This window comes from Poecilia formosa, unplaced genomic scaffold (assembly GCF_000485575.1).
Source record: "Poecilia formosa unplaced genomic scaffold, Poecilia_formosa-5.1.2 Scaffold78, whole genome shotgun sequence".
Lineage (NCBI taxonomy): Eukaryota > Metazoa > Chordata > Actinopteri > Cyprinodontiformes > Poeciliidae > Poecilia > Poecilia formosa.
This window is the reverse complement of record NW_006800017.1, coordinates 522,767-541,253: the sequence shown is the minus strand read 5'-3', so window position 1 is coordinate 541,253 and position 18,487 is coordinate 522,767. Positions and strand designations below refer to the sequence as shown.

Genomic DNA, 18,487 nt, shown 5'->3' with positions numbered 1-18,487 from the left:
AGACAAGACGGTAGTAGATGCGTGTGTGTGTGTGCAGCTGTGTTTGTGACAGCATGAAAACTGAGTGGACAGAGTGAAGAACTTTTTGGAGAAACTTTAGGGAAGTTTGTATCTGAAAGATGTGTTTTACCTGACTGATGACTCCACTTCACAGCAAGGCCACTAGCGGCTCAGTAACTCCGTGAGCCGTGACCTGTTGGTCTGACATCTGTGCCCCCATCCTTTAAAGCAATCTAAATTCCTGCTTCCCAGGTAATGTATTGACCTTTCCTGTCCTCGCATGTGGGTTTTTCTCCCCTGCTTTCCCTCTTGCTACAAGACTTAACAATGAAGCAATAAGAAAACATCACAAGCGATGATGTCTGGTGCAGAGGAATGTTGTCAGGGCTGTTTGTTGTCCATGCTGCAGCTGAACCCTTTCCCCCTGTCATGTAAGCGATCGGGTGAAGGAAAAAATAAATAAATGTGACATTATTCATTAAGCAATGTCACACAGTCAATGTTCACTTCGAATCAATCAACATTTGTTGCACATGCAACAATCCAGTGCAGGTTGCCTTGTCATGCATAAAGTTTGTTGAATTGTTGCAAATTGTTGTCTGACAGTCTAAATTATGTTTTAATATTTATCAGAAGGTCCAAACATCTTTGTAGAACACAGAAGTGCAAAGGAGCAAACTGTGCAGACATAATTTCTCAATTACGTGTTGATGTATAAAACAGGTTTATTTCTTGTTGCGCATGTAGACACTGTTAAAATTAATTGGCTCAACTGTCAGTACTTCAGTTACTGTAGCTTGTTTTTTTTTCTTTGTTTTTGTTTTTTTTCCCCTGCTGCCTGGATGAGTGTCGGTGTTTCTGCTTTTATGTGTTCCAATGTAATAAGGGTTTCCAAGGGCACACAATTCATAATCAAACCTTCGCCATTTGCCTTCCCACTCAGGACACCATGCCACCTCTTGCCTCCGCCTGGCTGCATTCTCTTTACTTAAAAAGAATATTCAAGTCCTTTTCACTGTTGTTCATAAACCTTGAATCTAATTCTCCCCCACATCAATGCAAACTGCAGAAATTAGAACATTTAGCTTAGCAGAGCAACAAACTGACCTGAGAGTGCATGTCATTTTCATTGATGTTAGTGATTTACCGCCATCTTAGCCATTTCTTCTTCTCAACACGAACAGCGCACATTTTTAATTAAAATGTTACGTACTTTCATACTTTCATACTTTCATACAGTTTTGTGAAATTGTATGAAAGGGAATTAATGCAAAGTGATCTGAGCTGGAACTCAGCAGGGGGCTCACCTGCATCTCCTTCTCGCCGTACTTTGAAGGGTTCTTACTGCCTTGACTCTTCCTTCGAAGCTTCTTCAGTTCACCCTGGCATTTTTCCAGACTCTCCCCTTTGCTCTTGTGTTCCAGCTGGTATTTTTTCAAGGCAGCCTAAGTAGAGCAACAAGAAGTAAAAATAACATGAAATCACACCTCTTCCAAAGTCAAATCTTTTTAAAAGTTGTAACCAAAGAGACCGAAGGGATAATTTGATATGTTTTAGAGGGACGTTTTCAGGCAAACACATTAAATAAATACACATTAAATCTGTCAGTATGTCGTGACAGTAAAACACGAGAAAGACAATCTGTGAAAAGAAAAAGAAAAAAAAAAAAAACACAAAGCACCTCTGCTTCCTGTGCAATGCCACTCGGAAAAAAAATCTCACTTCCAGCACAATCTGGAAGTGAGTTAAGGGCCGTCTCCCCTTAACTCGGATCGTTTCCGATAGATTTTTGACAAGTTCAATCAGAGAACACAAGGAGAACTTGTGACCAATGACATTAATTTTAGTTTCTGTGTAGTTTTGGCAAAGGCAGCCGAGAAAGCAAACAAAGCCGTTAGCAAATGGGTAAACTTTTAATCTCAACACAGTCCAAGTATCCAGGAAGCAATTGTTTCTCAACAGCCGAGAGCCCAGACCCTCTCAGCCGATATGGAGCGAAGTGCAGTACAAGCGGCTGGTTTTTAACCAGGCTAGTTTTTACCATTTGCAGAAATGCATCACTCCTGGTCAGAAACAGCCAATTAAAGCCAGAAGGAAGGGATTACCCGTTTCAAATATACTTTATACTGTATTTTATAGAATGATGGGTACAAATTTCAACTGCAGAATGTATAGTACAGATATGCAATTAGATCGAAATGTGGTTCTATGCGGTACTGATTATGGAACAGAAAGATATGCACAAAAGTTTCATTTGAAAAAAGAAAATAAAACATCTTTTGTCATATACCTTCTGTGGTTAGGTTTCTTTTTATTGAGAACCAATAACAAGTGAGAAGTTTTCCCTGATTATTTTCTCACAGAGATTGTAATATCTGGTGCGACAACCACACCACCTATCCCCTTGTAGTGGGCAATATCCACGATACAAGCACCCGGTCTCATGAGAAACCCACAAAGCTCTCCTACTGGTTGTGATGCTCTCTGTTGTACATATAGAGGCATCCGTTTGTGGTGACCTTCACTCTCCGTTTCGACTGACTGTTTGTCACCGTCAGCCGCTCCACTCATGATGTCACCACTCAAGCCCCCTGGTGCTTGCTAGACAGGCCAGCTCCTTGAAAACAAACTATTCACTTAGTCATAACTGGTCTACATGTCCACCAAACTCAAACTGACTTATATTCGTCTTGGTGATGAGTTTTTTTAATTTTTTTTTATTTACTAGATAAAAAAAAAGAAGAAGAAAAACACTTTTTCTCCCATTTTAAACCGACATTTCAGCCCAACATAGAGGTATTAGTTTGCTTACTTTTAACATGAACCAATAGATTTAGTGGGACATTTCCAGAGGCAGACAGTATTCCCTTTGAGGCCTGGTGTCTCCGCCCTTCTGAATCAAAGCATTTAAATATTAAACACTGATTGTTCTGGATGACAAGCACACATCATCATTACGTGGCAAAGAGGGTGCACGTTGGGATCCTTTCATCTCTTGTTACATTCAAAAAGGCTAAGATACTGCTTTCATGATTAAAGAATCTGCTGAAATCATTTGGCTCCTAAACTCCAAGTCCTCTTAATCTCCTGTGGGTTTTGTTTTGAAATCAACAACGCCTGTGATCATATCTCTGTGAGCATCCACTGCAATCGTCTGTCCCTCTTGTTAGGGAGGATTTTCATCAAATATGAACAATCAGATGTCACCGACTGCCTGGAACAAACAATGACAAGATTGTCAACAAACCCTTAATGAGCCCCGCATTTGTTTAATTTTGATCATTTGGTTTCTTTTACTATTGATTTAATAATAATAAAAAAAAAAACAACAACTTTGTTTCCTTGGCTTTAACAGCTCTGTTGCTATAGTAACAATGTGTGGTGTGAGAAAGCTCGTGTGGTCTCCCAGTTTGAAAAATTGGAAGAGAAAAGCTTATGAACGGGGGTTCAACAACCGTATTTGCATACTGCATGAAAATGAGCACATATGCAGGTATTCTCAAGGTACTCTGAAAAAGGAGCAGAGAAGGAGCCTCTATTGTCGCACACCTGCAGAAAGACATGGAGTGTTTGCTCTGCATTGCAGCGAACTTTTAAATAATCACAGATTTGTTCAATATGTTTCAACAGAATGGACCAAATGAGGCCTTTGGACCTTTATCAGCTTTCTAAAGCAATAACAATGAAATTGAATGAGTCATCTGCTCATTTGCTCCTGTTGTTTGAGGTAAAGTGATACAGCCAACACTGGCTGCCTCACTGCTGACATTCAGGATTCATCTCCCAGAAACTAAGACTTATGCTGGAAATAAAAAAAAAAAAAAAATCTTAGCTCAAAAGAGGAGTATTAAATACCTATTGTGAAAAAAATTGCTGTTAGTCAGCTGGGTCTTATTGCATAAAAAGTCAAACATGTCTTTTCTTTCTTTCTCTCCATTGTTGCTTGTACTGAAAAAGCAAACGCCAGTCAAGTTTGGTCCAGTTACGAAATATAGCAGTTATTGGTAAAATAACCTCTGCTTAGAAACAGAGGGGTCAGCTGTTGGTTCATGGCCACATACTGACCCCTCCGTGTTTTTAGATCTCAACTAAATCAATTACCATGACAAAATGACTCTCTTTAGCAGTTCTAGCGTTAAATCACCTAATGAGCAAACGGAGTTCGCCTATGTGAAATACGATGTTGGGATAACGCCAGCTGTTCTGTGATGGGCTCACTTGCTTGTTAGAGAACATTATCGAACAAACAGAATCACAAAGAACATGCCAGGAAGGACAGGGATGAAGTTGTGCAGAAGACTAAATTATTATTAGGTCTCAAAAAATAATAAACTCAGCTTGAAACATCTCGTGCAACTATATCCAACACATCATACACAAATGGAAACGATATGGAAACTGGTTCTGCAAGATATTAACTCAGAGCAGATGAATGCAAGTGCACACAAAGTTTTTCTTTTTATTAAAAAAATAAAGCATCTGTCAGTCTCTCCAACTTTACAAATATGCATTATTTTATGTTTGGTCTTTCACATAATATCCTAAAAAAAATTATCAAAGGTTGCGGTGGTAACATGAAAAACTGTGAAAAAAAAAGAAAGAGTTCATTCTTACAAATACTTTTTCCCAATGCTCTCCAAGTATTTATTTGCATGAATGAATTAAAGAAATTTATGCAAACAAGCAAAACTCGTCTGGCGTGTCAGCGGTTGCAGTGGGTTTACCCTAGGACGAGAAGCAGTGTGCTTACTTCATTTTTGTCTGTTGAATACAAATTAAATTTTAAAATGGCATTCAAATTGCATAAGCAAGGAGCTGTGAGCTAATGCAGCTCATGACAGGATTCTTCCAACAATACATCACAAAAATGAAAACGTTATCCCATCCCCCAAAACGACGCACAGCGGTATTGCTGTACACTTCGGCTGCTACCCACTCATTCTAAAGATATCACAAGTAGACCCACTCCGCAGCACTTACACACACTCCATGAGGGGCTTATTATAATCCGTGTACCCCCAATAGCTTAGTAGACATAAAATATTACAGAAGTAGACTTAAAACCCAAACTTAAGATAAACAGCCTGCAAATCTGTTATCACTTCATTTGAATTAGGCATTGTCTGCACCATCGGTACAACATTGCGTGGCTTTCTAAAAATAAACTACTGCAGTGTACGTTTTAGCACCAATCTGATTTAGGAAACTGAGCGACAAGTTCAGATACTCACAGTCAAGTACCGAGCATCTAGATCCACCTTCTTCTCAAGCTCAGAGAGCAGCTCATTGTGGAAGCATTTAAGCTGAGGAAGACAACAACGAATGATTAAATAAACTGTTAACATTTAACATGATAGTTATAAATGACTAAATAAACAGTTAATGCTTAGAAAATCCTTGATGAAAATCTGTGGTTTATATGTTTTTAAACGGCATAGGCAGCAGTGATTGTTACTGATAGAAATCTTTGAGTATACAAAATATTTTCCTCTTTCAGGTGTGGAGCTTAGATCAGCCACTTGGCATGCAAAAAAAAAAAAAAAAAAAAAAAAAAAAAAACAGAACAGCATACAAAGCAGTAAATTTAACAAAAATTCTGTTTTTGTTCAACCTGGAATAATATAAAAGTAAAATGTTAAAATTACCTACATTAAAAAAAATCCGTCTGTAAAAATATTTTGCAATTATTTTACAATTTCAAAAGAATTTTTACAAATTTATGGATGCATTTTTGTCCACCCAGCTTCTTTCAAGAACATTCATTTTTATAGATGTACTGGAAGTTAAATTAATACATGGATATCAGCTAATCTTCTTTGTTTCTATGCTGTGATATTATTTCTGATGTTTTCTTGTAGATGATGTATGGTGGACAGTCCTGTCCAAGGTGTTTGAAGTGATAGAAAGGCTGCAGTATTAATTCAAACATAATTTCCCTCCCATGTTGAATATCTGACATTTTATAACATCGGTTTGAGGTGAGAGTGATTTACCAAAGAGCTCAGGTATTGATTTGTGTTAACATGAATCAACTTAATTGCTTGTCATTGTAGTAATATGTTCTTCTTTTATATGTTTGTTCTTAAAGCATTCCAATATATGAAGTCATTGTAAAGACACAATCGCTTGAAATACCAACCATTTCCTCTAGCTGCACTTGGATCTGTCTGTGGACCTCAGCCATCTGGAACAGAACGTCCCCTTCACACAAAGAAACAGAGACATGGAGAAAATACATAAATACCTTTTAATATGAACAGAAAAAGGAATGAGGAAGAAACTAGGAGAAAAAAATATATATAAAAGAAACCAAGAGAGGAACAGAAACCCCGTGCACAAACAAGCTACAAACATACACAAGAAGAGACTTAACTGGGGCAATGAGCAACACAATGGAGGCCTGTTACAAGATGAAAGAGACTGAAACAACCTCATGTACAACTGAATCAAAAAAAATTAAAAAAGGAAACAAGCTGGAGATTAAAACTTGTGTTTTTCTAAAGACATCAAGATGTCTTCTGGACCGTTAACATAAAAAAAATGTAGCCTGTGACAATAAATCAAATTAAATACTAAATAATAAAGGGTTCATGCAGCTAGTGTTATCTTTTTGTATACCTACAGTCTCCCTCTTCTGAAATTGCAGTGCATTGTCAAGAAAAAAAACAAAAAAAAACAAGAAGCACATTGAGCAAAGGACACATACAAAACAGAGACCTGGTGGATAGACAGTGATAAATCCAAATGTACAGACAAAAGATGAGGCTGACATTCTCCTGAGTAGAAGACCCAAAACCTCTTTGACATTGTCTGAAATTTTAAAGAGTGTGTATAAACCCTTTAAGGTGAAGATGAAAAGCTCAGAGTCTTGATAGTGGTGTAGCTTTAAATAAATGAGTGGCATGCGAATCTTTTTTAGTCTTAAAAGTCTTATTGTTTCATCATATCTGTGCAATTTCATACCATAATTTTACCTTCAGCCATTCTACTTAGGGGGTTACATTAAAAATGTCCCTGCCAAAGTAAAAATATCTGTCACTTTATGTCAGTATCCATTCAGAAAAAAGGATCATTATAGACCTTAGCAGAAACTGCAAGTTTATGCTTTATGTCAAAAAAATTTTTCTGCCTCATTTCACGTTTTCCTGGTGTGTCCTCTTGTGAAGGATGACCTATTAACAGCACATGTCAGCCCATCTCACAGAGCTTTGTAAGTAAAGTCAGAACTCCTGCAGAAGAGGTTTCAGTGCAAACTTTAATTCTGCAACAGAAGGCTTTGGATATGTCTCCATGTCAGCAGACAGCAAGAGGAGGAGAACAGAGGACACTGAAGCGACAAGGACGGAGGGACTTAAAAAAAAATACAGGGAAGTATGACTTTTTTTTAACTTTCAGCAATACAAAAAAAATGCAATATTTAGAAAATGACATTAGGTATTTAGAGACACACATTAAATCACAAATGTATCATTGCAATATCTGCGTGTGCAATAATCATATCACAAAGGATCGTTTGGAGTGGAATAATTGTTGGCTAAAGTGGTATGAACTTGCATTTTGTCTTCTCATGTAATGTTAAGTCATTTGGACAGCATCTTGTGGCAGAAGGGGCTCATATCCGACACATGCCCAACATGCAGAAAGTCAAAAAGTGATAGAAGCACTGATGAGAACAGGAGGAAAAAAAATATAGGCACGTATTACGACTGATATTAATACTCTTGGTATTTTACAGATCCACTTCAGGTCAGATACTAGGGCAGATATCCTAAGTTATGAAATAGTCACTGTTAACTTAGTCACAATACCATATATGTATTTTTATTAGAAATGCAATCAGCCAAAGTCAGCCATGTTTTCCTTCATCTACATTTTTGTATCCACCAATAAATACCATGGTGCCTGATATGCTTTTTATCACTTGGAAAAAAAAAAAAAAAGATTATCCGATGCATGTTTTTTATTCCATGGGTGCTAATTTTATAACTTCATTGTCTATTAGAATCACAACTACTTAGAGAGGAGAACCAGCTGATTAATTCCCTGTTTTATGCCTCAGTGTTTAGAGAGAGCATAGCAGGGAGTTGGAATCAGTCATCTGGATTCAAAGTCGGATTCCAAAAACAAATGGAAATCTGCATCTACTGGGAAAAAACTTGATCGATGCATTTCTAATAATTTTACATTAAAAATAAATTGCATTGTGCCATGTTTGAATGTTTTCAAATTATTCTCTGAAAATGTAGAAGTTTTCTCAAGGCCATTGTGACATCACACAGCCCAGCAGCCATTAGGCAGGTGCTACACAAAGACCATCTTTATTCATTCTGATGACATATATTACAACTAAAAGCATGTAATTATTTTCTGAAAAATTAAGGATCTTTACTGTACCTACTTCACTTGATAAAACTAAGGGATTCAGTGACTGTCCCCAATAGTCTCATCTCCCTGTAGCCAAACACGGATAAACATTTTTGCCCATGCTGCAACCTGTCAGCTGATCTTCTGTCTCACAGAAGCACAGAAAGAGGCTAAGGCATCCAGTCATTTCCCAGCAGGCCTTTAAGCAGCTTACACTTCCCTGATCAGAGCCCTGTGAGCTTAGAAACTCTGCCATTCTGTTGGCTTCAACTAGCTGGATCAATTAACTAATGAGCATCATCACTGGACTGCAAAAACAAAAGCAAGAAGATGCATATGTCATCTAAAAATGCAGCAGGACATGATATTAAAAGGAAGCCAGAAGGCTGAAGAGTGACTGCATCTGTATTTGTCTTCTCTGGTTTCATCACTACAGACTGCACACAGCCAAAGCTTAGAGAAAAGAAAAGATACAGAATATCACACTCTGGCAATGCAAATGGTTGCCATGGCAATTTTAATATCAGAGCACACAACAACAGGAAAATTACGCTGCGACCAACAAGTGAATTTCAGCATCTGATACTCCAATCAGTAATTTGCGCTGAGGCATAATTAGAAGAATTTAAATGCGACGTGCCACTTTAATGTTGTTCCTACAAAAAGTTCTGGCAAATATGACATAACCCACAAGACTCAGTGTAAGAGCTGTTAGTTTGAAATCTACAAAACATGTCAGTGTATCCTGTTAGTTTGATAAGCACAACGATAACACAAAATAAACCTGAGCCATTGCTCTATTAATATTTCCGAGCTCGCTTGAACCCTCGCCTGTTTCTAAGGCTGACGGAAAACAATAGTTTCTTTGTTTGAAGGTGAGCTCAGGCTGATCTGCACCTGCAGCTATGCAACAAGCAGCCACATGCCTGCTAGCTTAAAACACTGAGTCAGGTAGGGACGCATGCCTGCAGGATTTGTGTGCATATGGACAGACTCTACCCTGAAGTGTGACATCAGCTTGTGTACTGTGGATGTATTTATTGACTGCTTGTGTAACAGCAGCGATGTTACACCCACACAGGTGGAGCGAAACAAAAAAAAAAAAAAAGACAGAGTGTAACAGAATGTGGGCTATTGAGTAGAAAAAAAAAAGTGGACGTTTGCAATGCTGAACAGGGAGAATCAGAGAGAAGAATGGAGGTGGATGGAGAGACACTGAATCACTAGTGAAGGTCAAACCAGATTCACCAGGGGTTGTCATGGAAGCAGGATAATACTAGGGTTGTTGCCATGGGAGAAGCCATAAAATGAGGAGCAGCGCTTGAAAATGTTGCTACAAAACCCCGTTTAGAAAGCTCCACCCTTACTATCGGCTCTCGTTACATAATACACACCACGCTTCTGATGGAGAAGAATGGTATGTGTACCCCCACATGCTGAGTCTGTCTTCGGCACTGTGCATGCCTGCGTGCACAGTATGCGTGACTTAACAGGGATGTTAATACCCGCCTTCCTCGCATTCCAAGAACTAGGGGAAACAAACAAGTGGGCAAGTATAATGGGCATGCAGGAAAACGTGTGAGACGAAGGTAATAGCTGAGACTCCAGGTGGGCATGCGAGTGTGACTATACTTTCTGTGACATTACATCATCTAAGTGTAGTTCATCTAGATGTGAGGGGCGTTGAGAGTATATTATTTCTTCTTCACATAAACACAAACAGATCCAGTTTCATAGCCTGAAAGCTAAATTCTGTTTGAACCCTTTTCCTCACTCTCCTCTCATAGGAGAAAACTACTGATATTTAAATGACACATTGCTAAAATTGGAAGCTCTGCTACCACAGCTGTTGCTATTTTTTTTTTTTTTTTTAACTAGCAATGGTGTCATGCATTCAGGCCACAATGAAGGTTAAGCAACATCTGTGCAGATGCCAAACAGAAGTAGGCCATAGTGCAGTTACAAGTACACTAATTCTGAGAAGATCTGAGGAAACAATTTGGGATTAGAGGGTGAAAATTCGGACCCCTTTTAAAACTGACCAAAACCAACGATGCATTTATAATACCAATAAAGTCGCATAGAAATTCATATTGAAGATTTGTGATTTTTTTTAAAAATGCATTTCAAATGTTAAAATCTAACAATTTACAATCAAATTATTTTAATACTTGAGATGTTATGTAAGCATTCAACATTTAAACATTTATTTAAATGAAGAAAAACTTTTAATAAATAAATAAACAAACACATGGATGCTGCTCTTTTCGTGTGGTAAATACTGTTGAGTCATATCAAGAATCCATACCTACCGTTTACAATTTTAGCATTCCAATCAGTCATTTGGATACTCTACAGTTGCTGAAAAGATGTACCACAAAGAATTTGCTTACAACTTTCACTTACGACTAGCCAGCTTTCCTTCGTCATTACATGTGCTAATGACTTGAGTCCCAGAGAGAGTTGAAGCTTTTGTCCTTGAAAAACAAAAGTCTCTGTTTTAGTGACGTGAGTGCATTTCAAGTTCAGGATGCAGACTCTGTTGATCATTTATTTGTCTTAGATACTAAATGAGAGGGTCGAGAAGTTTCCAGTTTTAGGATGTAATTTCAAATACTGGAGAAAGCAGTGTTGTAGTCTTCAAATAACATTTAAGACATGGTGATAGGTAACCTTTGTATTTTAACCTAACTGACTTCTTTTAAGTCATCTCCTTAGGCAATAAATAAGTGGTTAAGACTAGAATGTAGCAACACACTGGTTATGGTGAATGCAGCACATGTCGCCAAAATGGTCGAGGTGCTGTTCGTACAATTGGTGAAGTGGTAGGTTTATTTTTTTTTTTGTCAGACAATATTAATTTATGTCCATAATGTCTGACTGCCCAACATGTTTTTACAAATGCTGTGTTTGCTGAAAGAAATAGATGTGTAGTAATAAGAAACAATAGGGGGTTGCAAGTAACATCTCCAAAGTATAATATAAAACCAAAGTCAATTTATTTCTCTCACATTTTAAGTTTGCATATCATCTCCAGAGCTATAACTATGCAGTTCCTTGCAGCTGAGTGCAGCTAATAAATAAAACAGTGCAGTCATGTTGATATGTTTAGATTCAGAGAGGAGCTGAGGGAATACAGAAACTGGGCTCCCTCACTGAAAATATCTGAGTGTTTTACCCAGCCATATCACTCACAAATAATTCAGCGACTTTAAACATACATAGAAGGCATTGGTTTCTAATATGCAAAACTGGCGAAAAGCCATTCCAAACAAGTTTAAAATTCCCAAAAAAAAAAAACACACACACTTTTGGTTTAAGCCTCTATGGTTGATGGATTTAATCCTGAAATATATTCAGTTAAAACAATGCCAAGGTACTACTTGTCATCTTAACTTTGAGTTCAAGTAAAATAATACGTACACTAGAAACAGCTCTGCAGTCCATTATAAGAACAGCAGACTGACATTAGTTATAAATGTAGTTATAAATATGGAGGTCTAGGTTTCATGTTCAAGGTTGAGTAATATAATATACAGCATATACAGTACAACATCTGTATGTTGACCATCAGGTGCCAGAAGACAAGACTTTAGGAGAAATGGGGATGTAGTAGATGTAACCTCTGCCTATGGCTTTAAAGTCATTTTTATAAGTCAGTAATTCAGGGTTTAGATAATGGATACAAAGCTGAATAATCACAATTTTGTCTAAATATCACTATAATATTAGCATTGCAAAGAACTGATTGGCTAATATTTATCATAACCCAATTCAGTAAGTAAATCATGTTCAGGCTTCCTATGCTAGAGATGCATTTGGTGATGCTTGTTGTTTAATAAACCAACAAATATCCAAGCAGGGCAATATGATGCTCTGATAAAAGCGTTAATCAAAAATATAACTTATTTGCCAAAAGAGCTTTCATAACCAAATTCTACATTTTTAATAAAAGTATACAGTTGTAATCAAGGTAATGAATTTATTTTCCACCCAGGTTAGATTGCTTTCTATCTGGGGTCAATAAACCATAAGGAGAATGATGATGACATTTTTTAATTCCATATGTATTTATTGCCAGTTATATCATCACTGCATCATTCACAATTCATATTGTGCATTTTCTTAAGGTTGTGAAACTCTTATCAGATACTCATTTAGATCACCAACTACTAAACATTACATTCAAACATTGCTTTCCGATTCTAGTATAATGCACAATACAAATGTAATACGTGAGGTTGGATATAGTGTACAGCTTTAGGTAAACGAGTTAATATGCTGTCCTTTGAGCAAACAGTGAAAAAGGACAAAATCTGCTGCAAAATTCAGGTTTATTTCCCTCGCCAACAATCAAGAGCCACCGAGTTGCTTAGCAACATAGTGTTTTGTCTGTTATAACTTACGTCATTTTCAGCCACAGACAGCAAGCAGTTTCTCGTGTTTATACATACCTATATCTGTGCCGCAACCTGAGAATGCCTTAACTGTCAACTTTCCAGATTGTATTGTATTTGACTCAGAAAGTTAAATATTGCAACACCAGCTGATCCACCTGTTTTAGTTAAAATGTTCCAGCATGAAGACTGAAGGGCAAAGTGACTGTGTTAGGCTGGAGAGTGTAGGGGCCACTGGTTTCCCATCATGCACTGTGTGCCTCAGAAATGGAGCACGAGAAAGCAGGGACTCCAGGGAGGGTGGCGCAGAGCTAAGAAAAGAGCTCCTCTGCTCTCATTTAAACAGGGACAGGTGCTAGAGGATGAGCGAGGTAGGCCACACTGAAGATGGAGTGACAGAAAGAAGAGACAGGGAGAGCTGAGGTGTGCACACTCCTGGGTGTTCACTCAAACGCAGCATGTCAGAGTCAACACCTCATCTGCAAGCACTAACCCTTGCTCCAGGTTATTAATTTTTTTTTTAAGCACCAGCAGAAAATACATGTGAACGTCCCAGACCCATTAACCTAGAAACACATTACTGCGTCATCAATTTGCAGCCCAACTTTCCTTGTGTAACCCTCTTTTATTCCTTTAGATAATAACTGGGAGTGTGTTTAAACCTCTAAGACTGGGAGGGGGGCAATTACTTCAATGTTTTAATATAGTTTCAGTTTTGTTTTTTTTTGTTTTTTTTATTAAAATAGTATTTCCCCAGCCACAAATTATTGCTGAAGAATATATTATCTGTTATTGAGATGCGGTGATTAGTGAGGTTCAAAGAGGCAATAAGAGGAGAGAGAGAATAGGGAAAATGTATCCACTTTAAATTCTTGTTTGGGTTTCTGAGAAGAGACTGACAAGTTTGTTATTCAAGGAAAGGTTCAAGAAGTAGAACAAAAAAAAGCATAACATATATATATATATATATGTTTAGGTGCATATAAATTAACTTTAATGATATTCTACAAGTTAAATATTTCACTAGCAAAGTATTTAATTTCACTATTGCATAAAAATATTTGTAATGCAGATATGCTATGACCTACACAACGATGGTGAAGACTGGTTACTTTCAAGCAGTCACTTACAAGCTTGTCAAGGCATGAAAGTCACAAAAGGTCATTGCAAAAGATGCTGACGGTTCAAAGAGTGCTGCATCCAAGCATGGTAATAAAATGGAGTGGAAGGAAAAGTGTGTTCGGAAAGGGTGCACTAGAACCAGGTATAGCTTAGCTTTGAGAGGCAAAACTCATTTCCAGTTTGGGGTGATCAAATTGTGCTTCCTACCGGGAACTGAAAAAGATCCATCATCCAAGTACAAGTAGAGCTCACCACTGCTTCTTGCAAGGTGAACAGTTATCTTACTGATCAATTATTGCTCCTTCTACCAATGTTAGATTGTGGGAACTAGCGACTCCATTCCAACTGACAGTTATGGGACACAACTGAAAAGTTGCACCAATATTTCAAGAGTACTCATGATACTAAAAACTGATATTTTCTATTTAAAACAAAACTCTTTGATGCAGCAGCCAGATGCATAGTTGTCCTTGAAACATAAAACAGATGTCTTGCCATACAGCTTCTGCTGCTCTAACCAACAAATAAAACCATGTGCGTCATTGAGATGCACAGTATGGAACGTCACCCATTTGAGATTGTGATGTTGAACAGCAGTGACAATAAATATATTTTCAATATAATGTCCTAACCTAAGAGGTACTTCCACTTGCTTTTTATAAGTTCAATTAGTATGTTTGTTTTGTGAGATGTGAACCTATATTTAAAATCTCCCAAACTTTTGTACAGTCAAGGCATTACAGTGTGGATATCACAAGCACTGTTCTAAAGTACAGTGCTTGTTTTTTGTTGCTCATATGAGCAAAAACGAATAATAAAATGTAAGATTTGAAAATGTAAAATTTAGTAGCAAAAGGTAAAGATGTGTAAAAACATTTGACTAGAGTTTAGTCAGATGGGAAGAATTGTCTATTTGGATGACTTCAACCAGTGGTCAAATCAGTGTTTAGACTCTTTAATTAGTGACACCTATGACATTACATTCTGTTGCAAGGCCTGCAATAAAATAGAAGAACTTCTCTAAAACTACACACTCAGCAAAAATGTTTGTAAACTGGCACACTGAACAGCAAGTCCTATTAGAAACTAACATTCTGCTATATTGTGCATTTTTAAATGCCAAAACTAACCAAGTGTCAAACAATGTTGCAGAGACAAATGTATTATACCTGTTCATAAAGAAAGAGAAATAAAACATTTATGCCTTTAAAGGCTCGTTTTTTTCTGACATCTCCTGCTTTGCCAGCTCCAGGGAGAGCTACCAGCAATTTTGCAAACATAGTTTAAGAACCATAAAGGTGTCATTAGTGTGATGATATATAAAATGACTAAGAATTAAAGCAGAAATATATGTCTGCAAATTAATTTGGCTGGAGTTCATAGCTATCCCTTTTCATACCCCATGAAGATATAAAGAGTGACTGGTTTAAACTATCATAAACATTCTCTGCCTAACCAAAAACAAAAAAAAAAACAAAAAAACATTTCCTTTAAAGGCTCAGAAAGCCATAACTGCCACTGAAGGAGTTGGAGCTCAGATCTTCTACAGGAAAAATACAAGAGAGGAGGGCAGGAGAAACGGTGGAATCGAGTGGGAAATGGAGAGAAAGAGAGAGAGAGAGAGACTGTGTTTGTATGTGTTAGCATGCATGTGCATGCATGAGTGTGTGGGTGGCAAAGTGACAGGCGATGATTAGCACAACCAGCGGAGGATATGTGGGCGGGAGAGTGTGGGAGTAGTGGGACTGGTGGGAGAAATAGAGACTGTCTCTTAAGGCTGAGATATGTACAAGTGGATTCTAGGAGCACTCAAACAAATAGTTGATGACACATGGTTTATGCACAGAAAACGCACATAAATATAACCATTATTCATGACATGCATGGACTACAGTTCGGCAGGATGGATTCCGGTTGGAACACGTAAGACTTGGATGTCGATGAGTTGAGAATAACCAGCAAAGGAAATTGGTTCACAAGGTAATTCAAGTCCTTGTTTTATGTGTGTCAATGACTAGTAAACAAAAGAAATGGATGAGAAGTGAAAGAGGAGTTGAAAGGTGTGTAGGTGGGACCATTTGTGTTCCGTTTCTTACAGAGCTGCTGTGGCATTAACAAGCTATTAAAAATAGGTGCGACAAGGGTACAATATTTTACATGCAGCTTTATTTGTGAACATGTATAAATGTGACGCAAGGGATGTTTACTTTAAGCAATCTGTCATGCAATAATGATGTGAATGATGAAGCCAAGCATAGACAATGTGAGTAAATATGGAGGTAAATTAATTTAGGTTCATAGTACATCTGTAAAACCTGAATATACTCACTTGGTAAAGAAAAAAGTGAGAGCTAAAACAACATTCATGTATCCTCTTTGAGGACATGTACCTTTTGGATACATTCTCAAGTCTGAAATGTCAGTTTTGTTAGTTGTGGTGTGATGAGCAAATCTTGATATTTTCCTCTAATCTGGGAATCTCTCTTTACCCTGCTGTCAGTCAAACAGGAAACTGAGCTTTATCCTAACAGGAGGTCACGATGATGCAGCTGACCTCTGGGTGGAGGCTACAAAAGGTCCTGCACTACTGACTGGAAAATAAAATACCAACTTTTCCCCCTGGGACACAGTCTACCGTGTAGAGAATTGTTGGCTTTAGGCAGTGCATTGTACAAGTGATGAAAAGGGGCAAACCACAAACCTAAGACCTTCTATTTTTCTTTTTTTTCAAACTGCAGTCTATGAGACATGAGATTCTCCTACTGAAAACAATACCTTGATTTTTGTAATGGGTTGCCGGATGGATTTGTGCAACATATGGCTTGTGGCTAATTTAGTAAGCGTCTAACAAAAACCAAGCTGCTGCCTCACACTCAGCCCTTTTCGAACAATTATAGCACACAAACGTTTGGGAAACAGGTGCAATAAAGCACACTTTTCAGAAAAAAATTATGTGACAATAGGTGCAGTGGAATTGCATATCGTAAAGAAGGAAAATAAATCTTCAACGCATTCAAGAAACAGAATTAAGTTTCTAAAAAAAAAATCTTATCCTGACTACCAGGCCAGTTGGCAGCCTCCCACGAGTCCTAGTCAAGATTGTCCAAGATTGTCCAAGATTTATTTCTCAATGCAATATGTGAAGCTAATCAAAGTTTGAATCAAATGTCTGATAAATCATATGTAATGCAAGTTTGTTTTAAAAGATGTGTTTTGCTTCATGTGCTAAGGTTCTTCACAATGTAATATAAACAGCTGCTGTGTTACCAAGTAAACCCTTGCATCTGAATGCTTAACATGCACAGTAACTTGGCTGCAGACTTTTGAATTGAAAAATTAGGCCTCTTATATTCAAAAGCATATCAAAGAAAATCTTCAAGCCCATATTTCAACATTTGGAGGGTCCTTCCTCCATCAAGGACAACTGACCAGGTGGTCTTCCCCTCTCTCTGCTCGTGTAGGCTACAGCACCACAATGTGCCTAATTCCCAAATTCACCAGGGAGCATTGAAGAATAAGAGTCAACCCAAGATAATGTAGAAAATTAAATAGAAAATTTGCATTAAATTACACATTTTACATGACAAGTATCATATAAATATTAGAAACAACAGAAATCCTCACAGATGCTGCAAGACAGTGAGATTGGGTCACACACTGAATAAAACATTCTGCAAGCACTTTCATGTCAGTCCCTGGTGGCTGGGCAGGAAGAAACCCAAAGTGAAACTCGGCTCCACTGAAACAAAGGCCCCGTCAAATCAACAGCTACCTCTAAGCAGATCAAGCAGTTAAAAGAACAATTGGTGCAAAGGGAATCTCTATAACGTGAGCTGATTTCCTATGTGCTGAGGACAACGAGAGCCAATACAGAGTCACTAATCAGCTACAAAGATACTCATATGAGAGGGCGAGGCGTTACTTTTAAAATGACGTGACGATTTCTAGAACATAGACATCTAACTGCTATGTTGTACAGTGCTGTGAACAAGTACTGCGTTCACAACTATACACGTTTCTTCAATTTCTACCTTTTTTGTCAAACTTAAAAGTTTCAGATCAAGCACCTTATGATAGAAAAAGATAATCTGGTTAAATTAAATACTTTCAAGCAATTCCATTTAGGTGAAACAAATCTATTCTAACCAACATGACTGTACATGAAACATGAATTGCGTCTGCTGTCGCAGTATGATCAAAGTGAAAATGGTCAAATATTTTGGTTAAATTTTACTAGCCACATGAAGTATTTTAGATCAGAACACTTCTCTTTTCAGTATATGACATGACCTCTCCTACCAGGGTTCTCCGCTCGCTCCCTTCCTGTATCCTCTATTTTGCTTTTACAAATGGCTACGGAAACACACCACGCTTTTCTGCAGACAGCTTCCTCAGTGGACAAAGACCTTGCAATTTCCATCCAAAACTTTTTAGCCATTCAACAGTTTTTGTAGTTATTTAGTGAAGAATCATGCCAATTTCAAAAGGTTTTGACCACATCAGATAAACATTCCTCAAAAGTAACTAGACAATGGATATGGACTTGTTGAAGAAAACAACATTGCTGTGCGAGCGCATTTCTACATAAGAAATCGCAGCCATCG

General features: G+C 37.7%; 1 protein-coding gene across 4 annotated transcripts in view; it reads right to left on the bottom strand.

The window, feature by feature from the left end:
- The window catches only part of LOC103140931 (brain-specific angiogenesis inhibitor 1-associated protein 2-like), a 54,808-nt gene that overhangs the window by 15,717 nt on the left and 20,604 nt on the right, over nt 1-18,487 (bottom strand). For all 4 annotated transcript variants that reach the window (XM_007556302.2, XM_007556304.2, XM_007556303.2 and 1 more), the window contains exons 4-6: nt 6,140-6,201; nt 5,232-5,303; nt 1,308-1,445 (exon numbers count right to left, since the gene is read on the bottom strand). In XM_007556302.2, the coding sequence (XP_007556364.1) occupies nt 1,308-1,445; nt 5,232-5,303; nt 6,140-6,201 (272 nt within the window). The remainder of the gene's footprint in view (nt 1-1,307; nt 1,446-5,231; nt 5,304-6,139; nt 6,202-18,487) is intronic.